The sequence below is a fragment of the Patagioenas fasciata genome, chromosome 18, assembly GCF_037038585.1.
Source record: "Patagioenas fasciata isolate bPatFas1 chromosome 18, bPatFas1.hap1, whole genome shotgun sequence".
NCBI classification, from domain to species: domain Eukaryota; kingdom Metazoa; phylum Chordata; class Aves; order Columbiformes; family Columbidae; genus Patagioenas; species Patagioenas fasciata.
In genome coordinates this window covers 4,687,335-4,707,543 of record NC_092537.1, presented here as the reverse complement: position 1 = coordinate 4,707,543, position 20,209 = coordinate 4,687,335, and the positions used below count along the sequence as shown (strand labels likewise).

Below are 20,209 nucleotides of genomic sequence, written 5' to 3'. Positions count from 1 at the left end.
TGTCACCTCCTGTGGGTTTGCACAGGGGCAGGAGCACCCGTGTGCTGATCCCCACTCCCCGCTGGGAGCACACTCACATCCCAGGAAGATGAACCCAGAAAAACATGGACCTGGAGCTGAAACGCGAGGAGCCTCAAAGTGACGATTTCCAGGCAAAAACTTGGTTTTATGCACACCAAGGGTTAACTCTGGCCACGAGCCCCCCCTTGCTCAGCCCTGCTCCCCAACACAGCCCCTCCGAGGGGTCCTGCCGGGCCCCCACCCCGCTCTGCCCCCCCAGCGCGTTCGCCGGCGCCTGCCCGGGCAGGACGGGGCTCGCAGCGCAGGGCCGGGCTGAGCGAGGCCTCGAGGGAGCCGGCGAGCTTCTGTGCGGCGTCAGGCTGCCAAGCGGCAGGCGGGAAGCACCTCCGGAGCGCTCCGGAAAATTGCTTACAAATGTCGGGCCCGCCTGCTCTGCTGGCCGGGGCAGAGGCAGCGCGGCCCCCGCTCGCCGGACGGGAACCAGACCTTCATCCGCAGCATGTTCTGGCTCCAGCCAGGGTAAAAGTGACAGTTCTCAGCCTTCGGGCCTCTCGCTGGTGTGGGGGGCCAGGTTGGTGGAGCCCCACATGGCGCATTTCCAACCAGTTCCCCCGACAAAGCAGCCCCCTCCAGCGTGCCTCAGTTTCCCCATGGGGCCAGGCTGCAACTGGACAGTGGGGATGCCAGGCCGGGCTGGGCTCCCCGAGGGATGCAGGGGGCTCCTGGTGAGCAGCCGGCCAGGGCGGGCGCCTCACCCATGCTGCTGGCAGCCGGCCCAGCACGAACCCATATTTACCCCCCTGGGGCGCTCACCCAGCACCGGCTGTGCCGGCTGTGTGGAGCCAGGCGTGCCCTCGCCTGGCCGGGCTGGCAGCCCCTGTGCCAGCACGCTGGGCACCCTGCGTCACCCTGTGCCCTTCACCAGACACATCGTCCCCATGGGGACACCCTTGAGCTTCACTCGAGGGCTGGGAGATGAACAGAATCTGGAGCGCTGAACCGCTTGCTGGGAAGGAGCGATGCACACTCACCTGGGTTTGGCAGGGGAAGGAAATGTCTGAACATCCCGTGTCCCCCCCAAAGCGCCACTTGGAGACTCCTGCCCTGGCTGTCACACAGAGTCAGGCTCCAGAAGGCAGTACTTTCGCTGTGACCTCCCCCAGTTTTGTCCACCCAGTGTGGCCACAGCAAAGCTCCACCACTGTGAGCCTTTGTGTGGGACAGACACATCTAGAACTGGAGACCCACCTCCTTGCCAGTGACACTTTGAAAACATACACCTTCCTGCTGGTCCTGTGTGACAGACCCTCATCCCTTCCCCTCGCCCTGAGAAATCACATCCCCACACCATGAGCCTCCCTGCACAGCAGGTCTGAGCATCCCTGTATCACAAACATCCCTGTACTGCCAGGCATGAGCATCCCTCAACACCCAGCCTGAGCATCCCTGCACAACCAGCATCTCTGAGCATCTCAGCCACAAGCACCCCTGTACTACCAGCCATGAGCACCCCTGCTCTGCTGGCCATGGGTACCCCACACACAGGGATGCTCTATGGGCACTACAGGAACACCATCCTGCTAGCACAGGCAGCAGGAGAAGGACCATGTGCTCTGCACACAGCAAATACAAGCACATACCCTCTTGGGAAAATAAAATCCACCTGGGGACTCTCACCATTAAGCCAATAAACCAGCTGGAGGAGCTAATCAGCTGTGATTCAGCAGAGCACCAGCCCTCTCCGATGGTGGTGGCAGCTCATTGGAGGTGGAAGGAGGTGGCAGCTTCACCCCATCTGCCCTGCCTGTCCTTGACCTGAGCCGACAGCATGGGGTGGCCCTGCCTACAGATTCAGTGGGTTCATGTCGGGGCTCAAGAGAGACTCGATATCTCGCCCTAAATCAAGAACCAAAAGAGGTGACATCCATCCCTCTCCTGCAGGAATCACCCTTCCCCATCACCCCTCCATCCACAGGCACGTCCGCTGCGGCCACCCACACCAGGCTCCTCCCGGCAAACCGGCTGCTTCAGCCTCAGTTTCCCAATAGGTTCAGAAGAGATTCACCTGCTTCGATAGGGAAGGAGCTTGGCCACAGAGACATTAAGAAATTCAACCGAAGTTGCCCAGCAAGCTTAGGACAGAGGTTGGGTGAGAGCCAAGGGCTCCTGACCCCGGCTGCCTGCCGTAGCCACCTGCCCGCACCCCAAACACCGAGCCCAGCGCTGTGCCCAGCTCCTGGGCAGGCAGGGGATCCCCTGTTTGCCCTGTCATTATGGTGGGTGAATTCAGCTGCTAGGGTGCTGCCACCTGGGATACCCGGCAGAGTACCCATCCCTGTGTCCAAATGCCACGGGTGTCCAAGTGCCACGGGCACTTTCCTGCCCACAAATGGCCCATGCTGGGGTTTGAGGCTCCGCAGCACCCCTGCAAACAGCCTCCCCACCAACGCTGACAAACAGGTCCTCTGCCACGCCAGGCACCGTGGCGTGGGTTCGACTGGGCCAAAGCCACTGGGTGAACTGGCAGGGATGGGGAGGCTGCAATCAGGGAAGCAGATTCCCATCAACACAGGGCAAACAGAGAGCACGACAGAGCATGGAGCCCCTTTTCTCTCCCTACACCAGCATCTGTCAGCTCCTTCAGAATAATTGGTGTCTTCATCCCTTAAGAAACTCACTGAACCCAGGTGGAGACGCACAGGACCTGGCCAGGGCCCTGCCTGCTTTGACACTGCACAAACCCTGCTCCTGGTTCTGGCAACATATGCAGCTACCTGCTGGGAGCTGAACTCCCTGTGGATCCTTGCAGCATCCCGAGGGCTGGACACAACATTCCAGCACTGCAAGCATCACCTTGCCAAAACACAGACTGCTTGTCTCTAACCTCAGCAGCCTCCACCATTTACCCCTGGCTTGAGCCCCAAATCTTAGGGTTTACAGCCACACAGAGCCCAAGTTGTCCCCACCACCAACTGTCTCTGCTGCTGGCCTGTCTGAGCCTCCTGTGGCAGCTCTGTCTCCCTCCCCATCAGTGCTTTCTCCTTCTCTAAGCTCTCCCATCCTGCAACATGTTCAGATATGATGATGGCAAAGGCAGGCGATGGCAAAGGCAGAGGAGTGTGAGAGGTCTAAGCCATCTGTCCTCCTCCCTGGGCTGGACAAACACGACAGGTAAAGGAGGGTTTGGGAACATGGCAGCAAGACCATGGAGTCAATTTGGAGCCTTTTTCCCAGGGAAAATCCGACAATTAAGTTTTTTAAAGAGCAGCAGGAGGCAGCAGGGACATCATCCCTGTGCAGCACAGACATCGATCGCTCACCCCCAGTTCAGCCACCCCAGGACCCTGAGCCAGACCCCCAATTTCCCCCCACCGCTTCCCCAAAAGCAAAGCAGGAAAAAACAGGCAGCTTTTTCAAAGCAAAGGCTCCTAGAACAATGAAAGGAAAAGCCAAGTCGGAAACCCCATCCCCAGCCGTGCAGCTGGGAAGAAGGTGCAGTTCTCGCCTCTTGTCCCCAGGTTTAGCAAGGGGGAAACAGCATCACAGGATTCCTTTGGGGCTAGATTCAACCCTTGCAAAAGCCAAACGTGTGCTCCTGCTCCAAGATTCAGGCTCCCAGAAGGATCTCAGCTGTGTGGTGGGATGAATGGTGCTCACTCTCTTCCCTGCAATAATTTGGGGGTTCGCACTGGCTTTCTACTCCAAACAGATGCGACCCAGCCCAGCTCCCTCAGCAACACCCCTTCCCCATAGAACCAAAATTGCATCCCCCAGCCCTGGCCAGGATGGAAGCAGCTGGGAAAGGCTTTGGGTGGGGAAAGCCAGGCGGCTCCTTCAGAGATACGAGGGCTCCTTTCCCAGCTGGCCGGGGAAACGCGTTACCGGGAGGTGAAGTCACCGTCCCTGCTGGGACCTGGCTATTCCGCTCTCCAGGATATGAACTCAGAGGAGCTGTATTTGCCCAGGGAAGAGGTGGAGCCTTTTCCATTTCCCCCATCCTTCCGAAAGGACAGGACACCTCCTGAGCGGGAAGAGATGGGGCGATAGCGGCGTGGGCCGGCGGCCAAGCTGAGCTCTACCCGAGCCCACAGTGCGTCGCCGGGCACACTGCGGGGCCAAGAGCCACCCACGGGCTGCAGGACATGGGGACCAGCAGAGCATCTGGTCCAGCATTAACAATGCACCTTGGCTCCCATTCCATACTGGTTCCAACTGGTTCCTCTAGGAGCCAGGGGAGGGACAGCACATCCAGTGCCCCCAGGTACCCAAGACACCCTGACTTAGAAACACCCACAGCGTTCTCATTAATGTGACACCAAGCAACTAGTGCATTAATATAATCTGTGGAGGGTGCTCAACAGATTGACAAGAGCAGAAATAACACAAAAGGGACTTAGGGAGATTAGGACAACAAACCCAGGCAGATTCAACCTGGGAAAATTACAGGCTGTGGCATCTGGGCAAAAATAATCTGACCAGCAGACGGTCAATGGGAGGAAGAAAGAGGGGAAGCAGGATGTGGGGAGACGGCGAGAGCAGTGTGAGCACGGGCATGGAGGGAGCTGCCAGTGAGGAAAATAACCTTGGCAGCCCTGTCGCTTCCCGGGGTACCATCTTCCACCGTGCCCAGGGCTGTGAACATGATAAGGGCTCACAGGGAACAGGAGAGGCTTGTGGGGACGTGAGAGGTGAGCGGCAGGAGCTGGCAGCCAAAGGGCTTGCCTCGCACGGGAAGATTAGGGCAGGTCAGTAAGTCTGGATTTGCTGAGCAACAGTTAATTAGGGAGGGTGAGCAGGGACGCAACAACCCACCTACACCTGGAGGGTTTTGACGCTCAAGAGGAGCACGTAGCTACTCATTTTATGGTTCCAACAACGAGCCCTAGATAAAAAGTAGAGCAGCCAAGAGCAGCCAGCAAAACCCTGCAAGCTCGAGGGAGTGAAACAAGGATCCAGCCCTGTGCTGTAGCTTGGGTGGATGCAGCAAATCGCAGCTCCCAGGGGCGGCGGAGCAAGGCTGGGTCCAGGGTACGGGGCTGCCATGGCCCTACAGCATTCTGTCCCCATCACCGCCAGCCTGGTACCCACACGACAGCCAGTATCTGGGAGCTGCTCCGGCCAGTGGAGCTCATACCTGAAGCACATGATGACGCGATTGCTGGAAATCCTGCGACATCCTGCCCCTTTGGCCCCAGGGAAGCTGTTGTGCGCCTGGAGTTGGCTATCCCCACCCTGGATGCTCTAATCTAGGCAAGGCACACACAGGATGGGAAGGGAGGCACCGGGAGGTCACCCAGAGGGTCGATGGTTCAAGTGCTGTCACTCCTTCCTGAGGCCCCAGCAGCCGGGAACTGAATTATCTCGAAAGCCCCCTCCTCCGCCACCAGCCCGCGGGTGATCAACCATCGGCAGCCAAGAACTAACCTCAAACCGCTGCTGGCGGCTGCGCAGCCAGGGTCTGGAGTCTCACGCGGTTAAAAATACCTTGCAGATGCCTTTCCTCAACTCTGACCCTGTGAGCCGGTGCTGCCGCCAGCCCCGCTCAGGGACGAGCCAGCAGGGTCCCTGGGACACGCAGCCTGATCACCGTGGGGATGGGGGCAGACGCTGCCCAGAGACTGGGTTTTCCCCGCTGCGAACCAAGCATTCCTGCTACTGGGGGGCTGCTGCCTATACCCTCTATTTCCAAACCCAAACAAGAGGCTCTTTGCTTCCTAGAGCTGTCTTCCAGCAAACAATGCATGGACTATCCAGCTCCATCTGAATCTCAACCTGGATCCGAGTAGCTTGAGTAAATTTTTTCCTTCCCTCCTGGACAGACCTGACACGTGGTCTCTGGCTCCTGGTCATCCCAAGGGAGGCTGGACAGGTGACGTGCGGAGCTCATTCCCACCAATGCCACATCACTGCAGCCATTCGTGGCATCTACGATGGGAAAGAGCAACAGCATCTCACCTGGCAGCGGCTGCTCAGTGCTCCCAAGCCGTGAGAGATCCCCCTCCAAATCCCCTCTCCAGTGACATCAAGGGTGCAGAGGGCACCCGTCTCTCTCATCCCCTGCACGAGGCTGTGAGCGGGACAGCCCGTCCGCTCCACGCTGCCACCGGCGGGCAGGGCAGTGTGACAGGTCTGTCCCCATCTGGTATGGGTCCAGCTCCCGCCAGCCTGGGACAAGCAGCCTGAGATAAACCCGCCGCTGCTCTCTCCTGTCCCTGCCAAGGCCGGGGAGGGCAGCGCGGCTCTGCCTGTGCCCAGCGCGAGGGCTCTTTGCCAGCCAGGTCAGACTCTCTTGGCTTGCTGGGCAATCCCGCAAGGTGGGAGAAGCCATCGCCAAAATCTGCAGAGCATCTGGCCGATCGCACTTTTCTTGCACCATGACTGGAGTGGGATGTTTTCACCCAGCTGCGGCAGCAAAGGATTCCCCCAGGACCCTGGTCTGCAGCGGGACCCCATCCGTGGGGAACAGGAGAGGGACACGATAGCTCCATGACCATGATGCCCTGTGCCACCCTGCCTGTCCCCAGGGGGCAGCAGAAATCACCGATAAACACCCTTAGCAGCCAGTGATGCTGTACATCCCCGAAGCAGCATCTCCCATCCCTGTGGTGGAAGCAAGAACTCGCACCAGGACTCCATGCCTGTCTCTCTACCCCCATGGCGGCCTCGGCAGCTACTGAGTTATTTTGGGCACCACGTTCCTGCCCCCCTCCCCTTGACCCAGCTGTTCCAGGGCTGGGAGGGAGGGCAGTGGGTTCCTCCCATCACCCAGCCCGTGCACCGAAGCCAGACGACAGCTGCTCAGGGACCAGTTGGGGACAAGGGCAACACAGAGCAGCCCTGTCCCCCCACATACTGCGAGCAGGACAAGGGCTGATTTACTGCAAGGTCAAAGGCATCAGAATACAACTGTGATGGATAAAGCGGGGTTGGGTCTGAGGACCCCCACTCCACAGGCTGTGCTCTGGTCAGCAGTTTCCCACGTGGGGATGGGGAAGGGAGTTGCGGGCAGCACCTCTGAACCCCTCATGAGCACCTCAGCACCAGAGGTAAACTGAGGCAGGGGCAGCATCCCTGGCCCCTCATCAAACCAAGATTGTGTCCCCCTCCATGCCACCTCGGCGCTCCCCACACCCCAGCCCAGCGGAGCAGTGGTGGGACACAAGCCAAGGCCTGCCCGCTCCCTGGACCCCTGCCGGCAACGCGATCTGTTTACACCTTTCCAGCGCAGCGGGTGCGTGTCAGGAACGGCCCTGGCAAGCCCGAGTTGGCGGTGGAGACGGGACGTGGGAGCCGAGCACAGAAACCCCCGCCTGCCGCCTCGCAGCATCCCGGGGCGGTGGTGGGAAGAATGAGGGGTGTTCACAGGGTTCCCCTCCCTCGGCTCCTTTTCCTAGGCAAAGGCACCCCTTCTTGCACCGTGCCACCCATGGCACCCCTGGCCAGGGAATCACAGTGGGTTGCCTCATCTCCAGGCCCTGCTGGCAAACAGCTTTCCAAGCCGTGCCAACGCTGCTGAGAAAGCGAACCAGCCCTGGACGCCGTGTGTCCTGTCTCCGCCGACGAGGCGCCAGCTTTGCAAGCACATGGTCAGGCACGTGTGAGGGCTCACGGTACTGATGGGCACATGCTGGTCCCTGTCCCACTGCCCAGGTTGTCCCCAGGTGGGGCTGAGCGGAAGCACCCACCTACACTGCTCCCAGAAGATGTTTATCCAGGACAATGCTCATGGGTGACACCAGCACCTGGTTCAAATTTGGTCTGGTAAAGCCACAGGCATTTGCAGCAGGCTGCAGCGGGACAGAGTCATGACTTTGGGGGCTCAGAGCCGGACCCCGCCATGTCCCCACCAGGTTTGCGGTGGAGGGAATGGAGAAGCAGCTCCAGGGTGTCCACGTGCAGCCCAGCATGTGCTGCTAAATATAACCAGTGGGACAGATGCTCTGAGACACAGAGCCTGTGCCCCAGCACCGCCGAGGGGGAAGCTGAGGATTCCCTCAAGGTTTGAGCAGCCCTCGGGGTTTGGCCACAGAGCAGGGTCAGAGCCAGCTCTTCTCTCTGTGTGGGAGCCTCCTTCCCTGCAAGGAGGAGCATTTTCCCCCTTTTTAACCCATAAGGATTACAGAGTGCTCATTCAAGGAAGCCAGGAGGGCTCATGCAGCCCTTCCCACCCCTGTCAGCCCAACAAAACCAAACTCGAGTGGTTTAGGCTGACCAGAGCAGCCCAGAGCAATCCTCACTGCTGTGGCTGTGCGCCAGTCCCCACACTGCTGGCTGGGCTCACCGTGCACCCATGTCCCCCCATGGACAATGATTAGCTGCCAGGAAGGACTCTGGTCCCTTTTGGTAACTGTGCTCACATGGCCTTGCTGTGGCAGGGACACATACAAAGAGGTCCCCAAGGGGACGCACAGGCTGTGAGTTGAGTGTCCTGCCCAGGGAGAGAGGACACCCAAGTGCGGTTCCGAATCCACAGTCTCCCTATTGCTACTTGTACCTAATTTGGCTCCAGCTGGAAAACCCCTTTCAGGTTTATCCCTGCCCAGCCTGGTAGAGAAACAAGCCGATGCCCCAAGGTGGGGGGAGCAAGGGCTGAGAGCCAGCCAGACCCTGGAACTGATGCTCCAAGGGGACAAAAGGCACCTACAAAGCAGGTGGGAGAGCCCAAGGCAGCCTTGCTGCTGGTGGCACCTCCATGCCAGGCAACTGACATCCTCGCCACGTTCACTGACTCCCTACACAGACAGACAGGGCACCTCACCCAACCGGCTGTGCCTGCGGCCGTGGGCAGAGTTACAAAACCCTGGGAGTTTTCAGCCCTCGTGGCACAGCCAACATGGGCTCCAGCTCCTGGGATGGCACTCGGGGGAGGTCGGTGCCGGGGTCCAGGCACAACGGCACTGCCAGGTGCTGCCGGCTCTTGGCACAGCCTTGGCTGGAGCCTGGCGATGGAGCGGTGCTGGCGCTGGCAGGGCTTGGTGGAAGCGCAGCCGGACGTGTTGCACCAGGCCTGGGATGCTGCAGGAGCTGCGTACCTGCTGTACACGCAGGTTTTCCCTGCTCCCTTATCTCGCCATCGAAGCTGCGCTCGGTTGCAGCTCCAGCCGTTCTCTCCAGAGCTGCAAAGGGCTCAGGGTGCGCGTGCACCCACCCAGGTACAGGCTGCCACAGCCCCGGGCATCCCATACAGCACAGGATGGGTGATGACACCCGGACCTTTCCCGGAAGGGTAAAGATCATCCCAGCAGAGCCATTTCCAAGCAGTCTGGGCATCTCCAGACAGGTCTGTGACTCATCAGGACACCTCAGCATGGCCCAGGAGATGTTACAGCCCCAAGGTTCAAGCAGGTCCCTCCCTCTCCATCCCAGGCACAATTTTTCAGGGAAGCCAGGGTGGGATTTGGGGGAAGTTCGGGTAGTTGCAGCTCCTCCCCGCATCCCCCCCGCTTGCTAAAGCAGCCTGAGAAAGGTGGTTTATCGTTATTTAGTTTCTGCCCCTTTTCGTACTCCTTCGCCGGAGTTTTTGCCAGCGGCAGGCCTCGGGTCTGGCGGGGGGCCAGGCCAGCCGAGGCGCTTTTAAAAACAAAGCAGGGCGCGTGCATGCACACACACACGCACGGCACCCAGCCCCTCTTTTAACTCTTGCCGGGGCGATGCCGCATGGAAGATGGTTTCCAGCCGGCCAGGAGCGTGCTACCACATGCTCCAGACTGACTGGAAACCATCTTCTGCGGGGGGATGCTGCTGAGATCCAATAATTCGCTCCCTGCTTCCCAGGGCAACCTTCTTGCGGCACAAGGATCCCAATAGAGAGGTGGCAGGAGTGACGCTGGTGATGCTGTCATGGTCTATGGGGACCTGCTTGTCCTAGACAGGGATGATGCTGCAACCCCTTTGTAGGTTGTAGCTGAGATCTTCAGAGCCAGCAGCCCTGTGGGGGAATGAGGATGAGGAAGAGCACGATGATGTTCTCACCTAAAAGCAGCTCCTCTCTCACATGGTAGAAAACCAGGCAGTGCAGGCAGTGCGCACGCAGCATCCCCAAATCCATGGGGCCGACTGGCTTTTTGTACAGGTCGCTGCCACTCAGAAAACCTTCATCCACCAGCTCCCTCCTGCCTGCAACCAGCCCCATGCCCCCAGCACATCTCTGGCCCCAGCTAGAGGACAGGATACCTGTGCCAGCAGTGTCTTTGTCACATCCCCTCCTCCCTGCCCGAGTGCAGCCCTGGGGAGCACCGTTCCCATTACAGCACCCATGTGCCACCGGCAACCGAGCACACACCGTCCCACGGCTCGGGGCTGCCCTCCATGTCTGCCTCCGAGCTGTCGGCATCTGAATTGTCCCGCGTTTCTGGGTCAGGCAGCCAAAACGGCCTCTGCAGCCATCAGGAAGGGGGAGCTGAGCCCCCTGGCCTGGGCTGAGTCACTGGGAAGTACCCAAAGGATGGAAATCCCGCCCTGCCCCAAGGCTCAGCGTCCCACCTGCAACACCAGGGATCTCCTGCGAGATGGGCAAGATGCTGCCCAGGCACCCCCAAGGGAAGGCAGCATGACCCAGGGCAGCCCCGCCAGAGCACATGCTCATCCTCTTCCCCATAATTGGCCCTTTTTTCCCCCACTCTTTTATCCAGGCAGGGAAAAGGCAGGAGGTGGCCCAGGTTGATGGCAAGGAGCCACGGGCTGCCCTTCCGAAGAGTTTTTAAAGGATGAAGACAAATATAGACCGAGGACAGGAATCAATGCAGACCTGTGAGATGGGGTTCAGAGGGGCATGGGGCTGGGTGGCCTGAGGAGGCCATGCCCACTGTGGTAGGTGATGCCCAGCATCACCTCCTCCATCTCCCTGCACAACACTGTTTGCTTGTGCCTTATCTCCTGCACTCAGCACGGTGACGTTTTCCCCGGCTCTGGGCACACGGGTGGCAGCAGGGCCCCTTTCCAAACACAACACCCACTAGAAACCGGCTCTGAAAAGCAACCACCCATTCACTCCTTTTGCCGCCACTGCCTGCACAGGACTCTTCCTTCCTGGGGAGAGAGGCGAAACAAAAGGGGCTAAACCCAGCCACGAGCTGGGACAACCGGGATGCAGGTGGGAAAACACACCAAACAAACACCAGGCTGCTGAAGGAGCCCCCGTTCCCAGGGATCCCAGAGCCATGGGAGGAAGAAGGAAGGATGGACCCCCCCGTGCCGTGCAGCTGCAGCCCCACCGCCATCCATCTCCACAGCCATCGCGCTCACCGTGCCTCTGAAGCCTCTTTACCCCCACTCCCGCCCCCCCACCGCAGGCTGGTTCACAAGCAGGTTTCAGCAGGCTGCGGGGTCCCCGGCACGGGGCCATCGCCAGCCGGGCTCCCCGGGCACGGCGCCTCGCCCCGCTCCTGGCTCGGTCTCGGCGGAAGAAGGAGTTTTGCCCGTTTCGGCAGAGTTTCTCGGCGTCTCTCCGCAGGCGTGCCCACAGCCTTTCCAAGCCGGCGTGTGGCTGCGGAGCCGGTCCAGCCCGTCAGACCTACAGCGCGCGGGGAGAGGGGGAGGACACGGCCGAGAACACTTGGGAACTCGTCATCAAAACTTGAGCTTCAAGGGACGTGGCCAGGGCCACACTTGGGCTCGGTGACAGAACCAGGTCCAGCCTCCTGCACCGCCTGGGGCAGGACCGGAGCGGGCAGGGTGCCCAGACATCCCTCACCGCTGCCAGCAGGGAAAGCCATGGGGTGCAACGGAACCCGAAACGATCAGGATCCTGCCCAAGGCCAGTCCTGGCTCTTCCCTCAGCCAGACCATGCAGAACAACCAGAGCACCCCAGGGCTTGGGACAAACCTCCCTCAGGAGCAGCAGCAAAAAGGACAATGCCCCTTGGTGAAAGGGCAGGCTGGGCTTCCTGGCCAGCACAAAGGTACATCCAACATCATTGCAAAATAACCCCCAAACTGTGAAAAGAAGCAACTTCTTCTCAAAAAAACTATGGACTTGCTGATGCCGAGAGAAGGAAAAAGCCTGGCAGGACACAAAGGCAGGGCAGATGTTTCTGCAGAGGACAGGACGCTGAGAGCTGGTAGCAAAGGCTAACAAATCACAGGAGAGATATTAAACCTCGCGCTTCGGGACTTAAGCTGATATAGCTACTAGGGATTAGGAGGAAATTTAAGGGAGAGGGAGGGAGTTATCCCACATCTGCCTGCTGCTGTCTCGTAGCATGCAGAGCAGCATCATCCCCCGCCTGCCCAGTCACACAGGTGACAGCAGCATCCAAAGGCCAGTGCCACTCTTGGGAAAACCTTGCTGTGCTTTATGCTGCCAGGACACGGCAACGAGGGGCATCAATCGAGGTAAAGCCAGGAGCCCCTACAAGCTTTACTAATGTTTAACAACTTGCTCAGTTACAGACACAGCTGATCCCAGGTACCTACCCCTGTCCTTGATATATCTAAAGTCTGGGAAGCCCCAAAATAGGTAGTGAAGCGGGGTAAATCACAGGTGAAACAGGGCAAGCGGATGGCCGAAGCCAGCCAGACCTCCCCAAGGCAGCAGCTGAACCCCGGCAGGGTTTTGCTCCCTGTCCTTGAGAGTTTAACGCCAGTTTGCTCAGCTGCCGCCCTTTCTTTGCACTTCGCACACGTTTAAACAAAAACCATCAACCACTCCCTCAAGGAAGGCAAACAGCGCGTCCAGCTCCCAGCGCCTTCCACAGCTCTTCCAGCCCCCGGTTATCGCGGGGACATCACACCCACCCCGGCATCACCCCGCCATCCTGTGCCCCTTAGCCCTGCACATCCAGGGACGGGGACACCCAAACCTTGCCAGGCACCATCCAGCTTCTAGGAGCCATCACCTCTTCCCAGGGACACAAGCCCTGGCTGGGGGGGCTCTGCCTCTTGCCTCCCCCGGGAGCCCCAGCCCCTCGGTGCTGCAGCAGCCGCCCCGGCCAACTGGCGCATTGTTGGTGAGCGCGGCCAGCTCGGGGACGTGATTGATCGGTCAGGGAGAAAGGCCAAAGCCGTGACAGGTCGTTTAACAATTTCAATTAAACTCCGCAGCACTCTGACGCGGAGGGGAGGGGGAGAAAGAGAAGGAAATTAAAAAGCGGGACATTTCTATTGCTGCTCCCTGGCTGCAGAAGTGACCACAGTGTTGTTCTGACATCCCCTTCCCACAGGCAGGACATCGGCCCTCGCCTGTCCTTCCCGTCCTGCTCCTGCCCCCAAAACTCTCTCCCTGCCCGCCTCACCACCTTATAATAATAGGTGCTGTGACCCACTTGTACAGCAGCACTTGTGCGGGGAGGAGGGCTGTGCACAGTGAATATTAAACAACATGTCCCTAAAGTTCCCGCTGCCGGGACTGGCGCTTGATTTTTGCTTACGTGCAGTGACTTTTTTAGGCACAGGAAGCCCCGGAGGGCTGATCACAGCGACCGAGCTCCCAATCCACTGAGACAGCAGAAGGACTCTTAGAGGGATTTAAAAAAAAAATAATAATAATCAGCATCTCAGTCTGTCATATGGAAAAGGCGCTTTAATGAGCGGCAAACGCAGCAAACGCTCAGCTCACATGGCATCGGGGAAAGGATGGAGAAGGGACCATAAGGGATGGAGAACAGTGATGTCCTCCAGGCAGGGGACAAGCCCGGAGCATCAGGCAAGCCCCCTGCAATGGGTCCAACACGGGAGCCCCACCAGGGGGCTTGCAGCAGTGGGCTTGCAATGGTCTGGGCTTTTTGCTCCCCCACCTTATAGAATAATAAAATAAGCATAGGGAGGTGCTGACGCTGCTGCAGCGGGGGAGTCAAACACACGCATTCACGTGGTGCCCCATGGCTGGAGGGAGGGGAAGACGCCAGAGAGAAAACACAGACAGGGTTGAACTGGGAGAGCTACTGGAGGAAACAAGCATACGGTCACCCCTCCGGGTGCATGGGGGGATGCAGAGACACGGTCACCCCAGCCTGCCCACGCTGCCTGGCCTTGGGACACCAGCTCGGGGGAACGGGGCTGCGTCAGCCGGTGGAACACTCAGGGCTGACATTATTTATCGCCTTGGGGGTGTCCTTCAACCCACCCGTGCAGGCAAACCACTCTCTCCAGCTCAGGGACCCCGTACAGGCACAGTCCTTGAGCTGCACACAGAGGCAATGGCACCCAGTCCCGTCACCCAGGGAGGGGGAACCAGGCACTCCCGTTTCGGGGAGGAGGTGGCCCCAAGCCCTCCTGCAGGTCTGGCAGTCGGGATTTGCAAAGTTTTGGCCCCAGTCAAAGCTTTCCAGTAGCTGACCCCCTTCTCACATTTTTAATCCTCAGTCTAACGCATGTTTCTCAGCACCAGCCTATCTACCCTGACCTGCTCCCAAGAAGCCTTAAAACTACTTCTCCTGCCTGAGCTTCCCCTTTCCCTCCCAAGGACAATTTTTTCCCCTCCAGCTTTCCCACACACCCCCACAAGACCCCCCAAGATGTGTAGCCTTGGCAGGGGGGGTCTCAGACTCCCCAGTCTTCCCCTGCCCAGAGTGGCTCCCGCAGCCCAGGCAGGCGCTGTGCACCTTCCCCCGGCCACGCACTGCACTGAGCACCCTTTTATTTACTTTTCCCAGTTTCCTTCTCTTGGTAGGTCATGAGAAGCGACCAGGAGCTCGGCTCTCTCCAACGGCACAGCAGCACTGGCCATAATCTGCTCCTCCACCTTCCCACCCTCCCCATCTCCTCCAGACGCTGTGCGGTGCCTGCAGGACCATGGTGCCCCCGGGCACCCCCATGAGCCCGACGTTCACTCCAAGCCATGCTTGCCGCTGACCTTTCTGAGAGCACACGCAAGTAAACAGCCCTGCTGAAGGGTTAAACATTACCAGACTGAAATTCAAGGCTTGACGATTGGTTCCAGTTGACCGGCTCGGATGATAATTTTTCACAAGATAAATACGGCCGGGAACGAGCAGCAATTGCTAAAACCCTTTGTAGCAGCATCCCCCCACCGCTGCCATTTCCCCTTGCTGTCCCCACTCAGTGGCCCACGCTTCAGGGCCCCTGGCCCGGAGCCCGCGGGGAACCCGAGCCCTGCTGGGAGGATCTCTTACAGCCCGGTCATTCATCCGCACAGGCCACACTCACGCTCCCGCCTCCGGCCTCGGCGTAACTCGCACTGGGGTTCAGAGCCAGCACTTGCACCCCAGCTTGGATGGCACCGAGCCCATGGCCAGGACGCGAGCTCCAGGACAGGCAGCAGCGCCCGGTGGGGCAGAGGGAGCCCGCGGCTCTGCACCCAGGTACTCACTGCTCTTGGACGCCTTGATCTTGGCCACCAGTTTCTGCACACTGGGTATGTCCCCGTTCTTCACGGCCTGGATCAGCTCCTGCTCTCGCCCCATCACGGACAGGTGGGAGCGGCAGCGCAGAAGGCAGAGACCCTCAGATCCCAGTTGTTTATAAAGCCATGGGAATAAACCTGTAATTTCTCAAAACACACTTTGATGGGAGATGAAATCCAGCAAGAACGATGCTTTACAATCCCACAAGACATAAAATCCAGAAGGAAGAAGTCTTTCTGTTAAGGGTAGAAGTCCCTTTCTGTGTCGGGAGGAGCAAGACCCGGATGGGGTTTGGTTGGAGAACATGTGATTGATTAAAAGGAGAAATAGTTCAGCACTTAGGGACAGGCTCCCGGCAGCACCGGGGCTCAGTGAGACAAAGCCGGGCAGCTCGGGCCGGTGCAGTTGGCATCGAGGTGTCCTCAGCCTCTCGCAGCTCTCCCGGAGTCAGAGGTGTCGTGCTTTGCTCCCCTCGCCAGGCTCTGCTGCGCTGATGAGTCCCTAATTCTTCCCAAAGGGATTACAGGCTCTTCACCATCTGGAAGTTATAGATCCTCCCTCTCTGGTGCTCATTAGCCCCTTCGTTTCGGCATTCCTCTTGGCGACAGCACTGCAGCCACGCTGGGGAGCCCCGGCACGGCAGCCCAGGACCTGCAGAGGGGAAGAGCAGAGTCAGCCCTCAAAAGCCATTTACCTCCCAGCTCCGTCGCGACAGCTTTTGTATCTGCGCCGAACAACGAATACTTTGACTATATTTAGTCCTGGCGGGACTTGGCTCATCCTCACGTTAAACAGAGAGGGAAGAACCTGCAGAGGAAACCTCCCAAGCGTGCTGTCAGAGGGTGCCTGAGGAGCAGGATGAGGACACAGCTCCTTCTCTGGCCCCTTCCATAAAGGCATCACACAGAGTTTGGGACACCACAGTGTCTCTTCCTCTCCTTTCCCAGTAGCAGCACCCAACGGACAGAGCTGGGGAGGTTTAGCCAAAGTCCTCTGAAGCCCATGGCAGTGGATCAGCCTGCCCAGCACCCTTCCCTTCCCAGGCAGGGGTAAACTCTCACCCTCCAAATTACCTGGGAATGCTCAGTGCACTGGGACTCAAGACACTCTAACTATTACATGAAATCTCTCTGGCCCAGGTGAGGAGTTTGGTGTAACTCAGCAGCACAACCACACTCAGGAGAACAAGACCAAACCCAAGTCTCAGGTGGATGGGGTACCCCGGGGAGGCCACAGGGTCCCATGGCAGCGGTTCACATCTCCCAGTCTGTGCTCTCCTGCTGCACCCAGGCTGCCCAAACTGGGTGGCGAGAAAAATCCCTGCTGGTTCAGGGCCATGCGTCTGGCAGGCTGCTCCGATGCCCAGGGAGGAGCGTGCGTGCAGGAGGGCAGGGAGCACACACCGTGCCAGCCGAGAGGCTGGCACCAGATCACCCCTCAACTCCCCCTGTGTCAATCTGGGCCAGATCAGAACCAGTTCTGGTTCCCCCAGCCACTGCTCAGGCATGCCGCCTCCTTTCCCAGAGCGCTCGCCCTCAGCCTTTTATATAATAGCGGGTGTTGCTTCCTCTGAGCAATCGAGGTCACTGTTTTGAGGATGGAAACCACAGGGGAGAGAAGGCAACAGCAGGAGGAGGGGTCCTGCCTGGGTCGGGGGGTTGCAAAAGCAGAAGGGGCATCCCACGGCACTGCATTGCTCAGCCCACCCACCATAAAGCTGGAAGCTGCGACCGCCCATGAACACCGACCCCCCATGGGGTCCCCACACTGCCGCCCTCCCTGGGGTGCAGTGGGATTGAGGGCAGCCAGAGAGGCCATGCTCCGGTGCTGGCTTAGCTCCTGGACCGAGGGGATGCTGAGATTCCCACACCAACCTGGGGGGGTCTCCCCCAACCAGTTCACAGTTCATTCAGCTGAGCCCCTCAGCACCGGGGCTGCTTGGGGTTGGTAGCAGGCACCGAAGGGAGGTCAGCTGTCACCCCGCTGCGTCCTGAGGCACCCACATCAGTTTATCTACATTACAACAAAGTTTCAGCCACTTGACTCAGTCTAACCCCTTTCCGCAAACAAATCCCCTCCTGAAACCTCCTGCGTTGCACCATCTTCAAAATTGCTTTATTTCATTTAACCCTGTACACTGCATCCAACTTCATGCTGCTCTTCAAAAGTGCTAACAAAAAGTGAGCGTGAGGGCGCTGAGATTATTTACTCGTTTTAAAAAGTCCACACGGCCTCACTTAGAAAACAGCGCCGTGCTGCTGCCTTCCTCTCCTGGAGCACATGAGGCTCCGTGATTAACTCAGAGGTACTAAGAGCTCCAAATACCAATCTCCACCTCTGCAGCCTCTCAGGAGAGGAGCAGCAGCGAATGTAAAACTCGAGAAACGCACAAAGCTGGAAAAGCAACAGCAAACAACCCTCCCACCCGAGCAGAGCTCCAGGAATCCACCTGGAGAATCAAAGTATCCCAAACATCCCCGCAGCCAACACCAGCACCGGGAAACAGGAGGGAGAGGAGGAAAAACAAAACAAAACACAACAAAAACAAACCAATTACGTAAGTAGAGAAGGAAAGATGCGAAAAGGCAACAGGCACCAGGAGTGGGTCCCGAAGGGGCGGGCAGGGAAAGTCGCCTCCCTCGGGAGGCCCCCGGGAAGCCCCGCGCTGCCCGCCGGGCCGGCAGCGGCGGGGGCACCGCTCGCGTCTCCCCTCCCCGTCCCGGGACCCCCATGGGCCGGGCTGGGCCGCTCCCTCCTTCGGGGAGAGCTCGGGGGGATTTTTGCCCCCACCGAGACGACTTGTTCCGCTGCTTCTGCGAGCGGCCCGAGCCGGGCGGGGTCAGCAGCCGGCGGCCCCACTCACCTGGCGGTGCTCCCAGCCCGCCCGGCCGCGCCGCACCGGGGCGAACCGAACCGAGCCGGACCGGACCGTGCCGTGCGGTCCCGTTCCGGACCGAGGCGCACCGAGAAGTACAGAGCAGTGCAGAGCCCAGCCGAGCGGCAGCTTGCCGAGCCGTATGGAGCAGGACCGGCACCGAGAACGGACCGGAGCGAGCAGCGCGGTCCCGGCTGCCCGGCTCGCAGGTCGGCGCGGCGCTCGGCAAAGTCCCGCTCGGGCTGGCCCCGTCCCGGCAGGAAATCCCTCCCCGGCCCGGCCTGATTGGAAAAGCCCGGCGGGTTGTGCAGGCTGGGCAGGGCCGGGGCTGCTGTCACTCAACGTGATGCGCCGGCAGATTTGGGCAGGGCCGCGGGAGCCCGCCGCACCGGCACCGCTGCCGCCCCGCACCGGCCGGGGATGCCCCTGGGGCTCCCGGGCAAGCGGCTCGGTTCGAACGGGGCCGGGCAGGAGAGCCAACGCAGCCCGGGACCGGCTCCGGGGGGCGGCACCGATGTAGCGGGTGATTCCCTCGCCTCGGCACCGACCCCGCTGGTCCGGTACCGACATCGGCGGGAGATCCCCCATCCTCAACCCGGGACTGACCCAGCGCTTCTGGACTAGCCCCGGGGGCCAATCCCCCACCTTCAGCCTCAGAACAACCCAGCCAGCCCTTTGCCACCTCCACCACCAACCACCCTGGCAGAGGAGTGCACAGGCTGCTGACCCAGCACCCCCAGAACCAAAATCCACTGATACCCAGCTACCCAAGCCACAAATTAATCCTACTCTCACAAAGCTCTAAAACCACCCAAAATCACCCATTTCTGCCAGTCCTCAACAGAAACACCAGAGCCAACCACTCCCCCAAGCACAGTTTTCTTAAAACAAGAGATTGCCTAATAAAGCTGGACAGCTTTCATTGCATGATACCACTGGATTATCATCAACTAATCAGATTAAAAACACACGGAAGCTTTGATTTTATTTCCTAAGTGCCCAGCCCATAGCTCCCTGGGGGAGCTGCAAAGATCTGGTACCTCTCCAAACCAGGCCTAGAGACATTTCACCAAATGATGTGCTCATGAGCAATCTCACATAAGGGGGGTCCTCGGCAAGGAGGAGGAACTGACGTTTCAAGACACACCCTGTCTTTTCAGTTTGGGAATAAAGAGATTATTATGCACATCTAATTATAAATGTCAACATTTTACGGCTGCTATGTTGAAGCGTGAAGCTGTAAGTAGCCATGCTAGGAAGGGCTGTGAAGTGAAAGGTCTTGTTATTCCTCTTGTGAGTTTTGCCAGAGCTTGTAAAGCACAGTGACATTTATAATAATCCCTTGAATTTATGTAGCACCTTTTGTCCTTTTAAGGATCTTAATTAAGATTTGCAGCTCCCTGTGCACAGACTAAACCCACTTTGCAAAAGAGAAGGACCTGCTTTGTACAAAACTTGTGTCCTGTTTCAGATAGGAGTAAGATCTTCTCTATCCCAACAACTTCCAGCAGCACATAGTTACAACTCAGCAAGGGCATGCTGCACTGATACTCCCACCCCAAAGTAATAGTGGTACGGTTACACTCATGTAGTTAAAGCTGGGTAACTTAAGCTTGAATCTCTGGTGTCACACAAGCCTTTTGAACTGAGGGTGCCACTGGAGGGTTTACACCAGATATCCACAATTTGAACTGAGGGTGCCACTGGAGGGTTTACACCAGATATCCACAATTTGAACCATTTCCTACCACATATCTCACAGCTTTCCATCAACTCTCAGATGTCGAACAGCTAGTGGATGATCCCAGCACAAAGACCTGCCAGCAGCTCCCGCCATGGCCACCTTGCAGAACCAACAGACCCACCGCGACATTTACTCCCCTGTGTCCAAAGAGCAGGTGCTGAGAGCATCGATTGAGTTTCCATTGCGCAGAAAACCCTTTAACATTTTGCCGCCTCTCTGCACTGGGATGAAATGTTTGCAGTCTAGGGGTTTTTTGGGGTGCAGGCA

The 20,209-nt window shown here is 58.7% G+C and overlaps 1 protein-coding gene across 8 annotated transcripts in view; it reads right to left on the bottom strand.

The window, feature by feature from the left end:
- Positions 1 to 20,209, bottom strand: part of CASKIN2 (CASK interacting protein 2) — a 37,546-nt gene that overhangs the window by 15,366 nt on the left and 1,971 nt on the right. For 3 of the 8 annotated variants that reach the window (XM_071816443.1, XM_065852501.2, XM_071816447.1), the window contains exons 1-2: positions 18,187 to 18,462; positions 15,290 to 15,974 (exon numbers count right to left, since the gene is read on the bottom strand). In XM_071816443.1, the coding sequence (XP_071672544.1) occupies positions 15,290 to 15,383 (94 nt within the window). In that variant the 5' untranslated portion in view covers positions 15,384 to 15,974; positions 18,187 to 18,462. Of the gene's footprint in view, positions 1 to 5,155; positions 5,175 to 15,289; positions 15,975 to 18,186; positions 18,463 to 20,209 lie in introns of those variants that run through there. The other 5 variants (XM_071816446.1, XM_071816449.1, XM_071816450.1 and 2 more) reach the window with 3 other exon arrangements.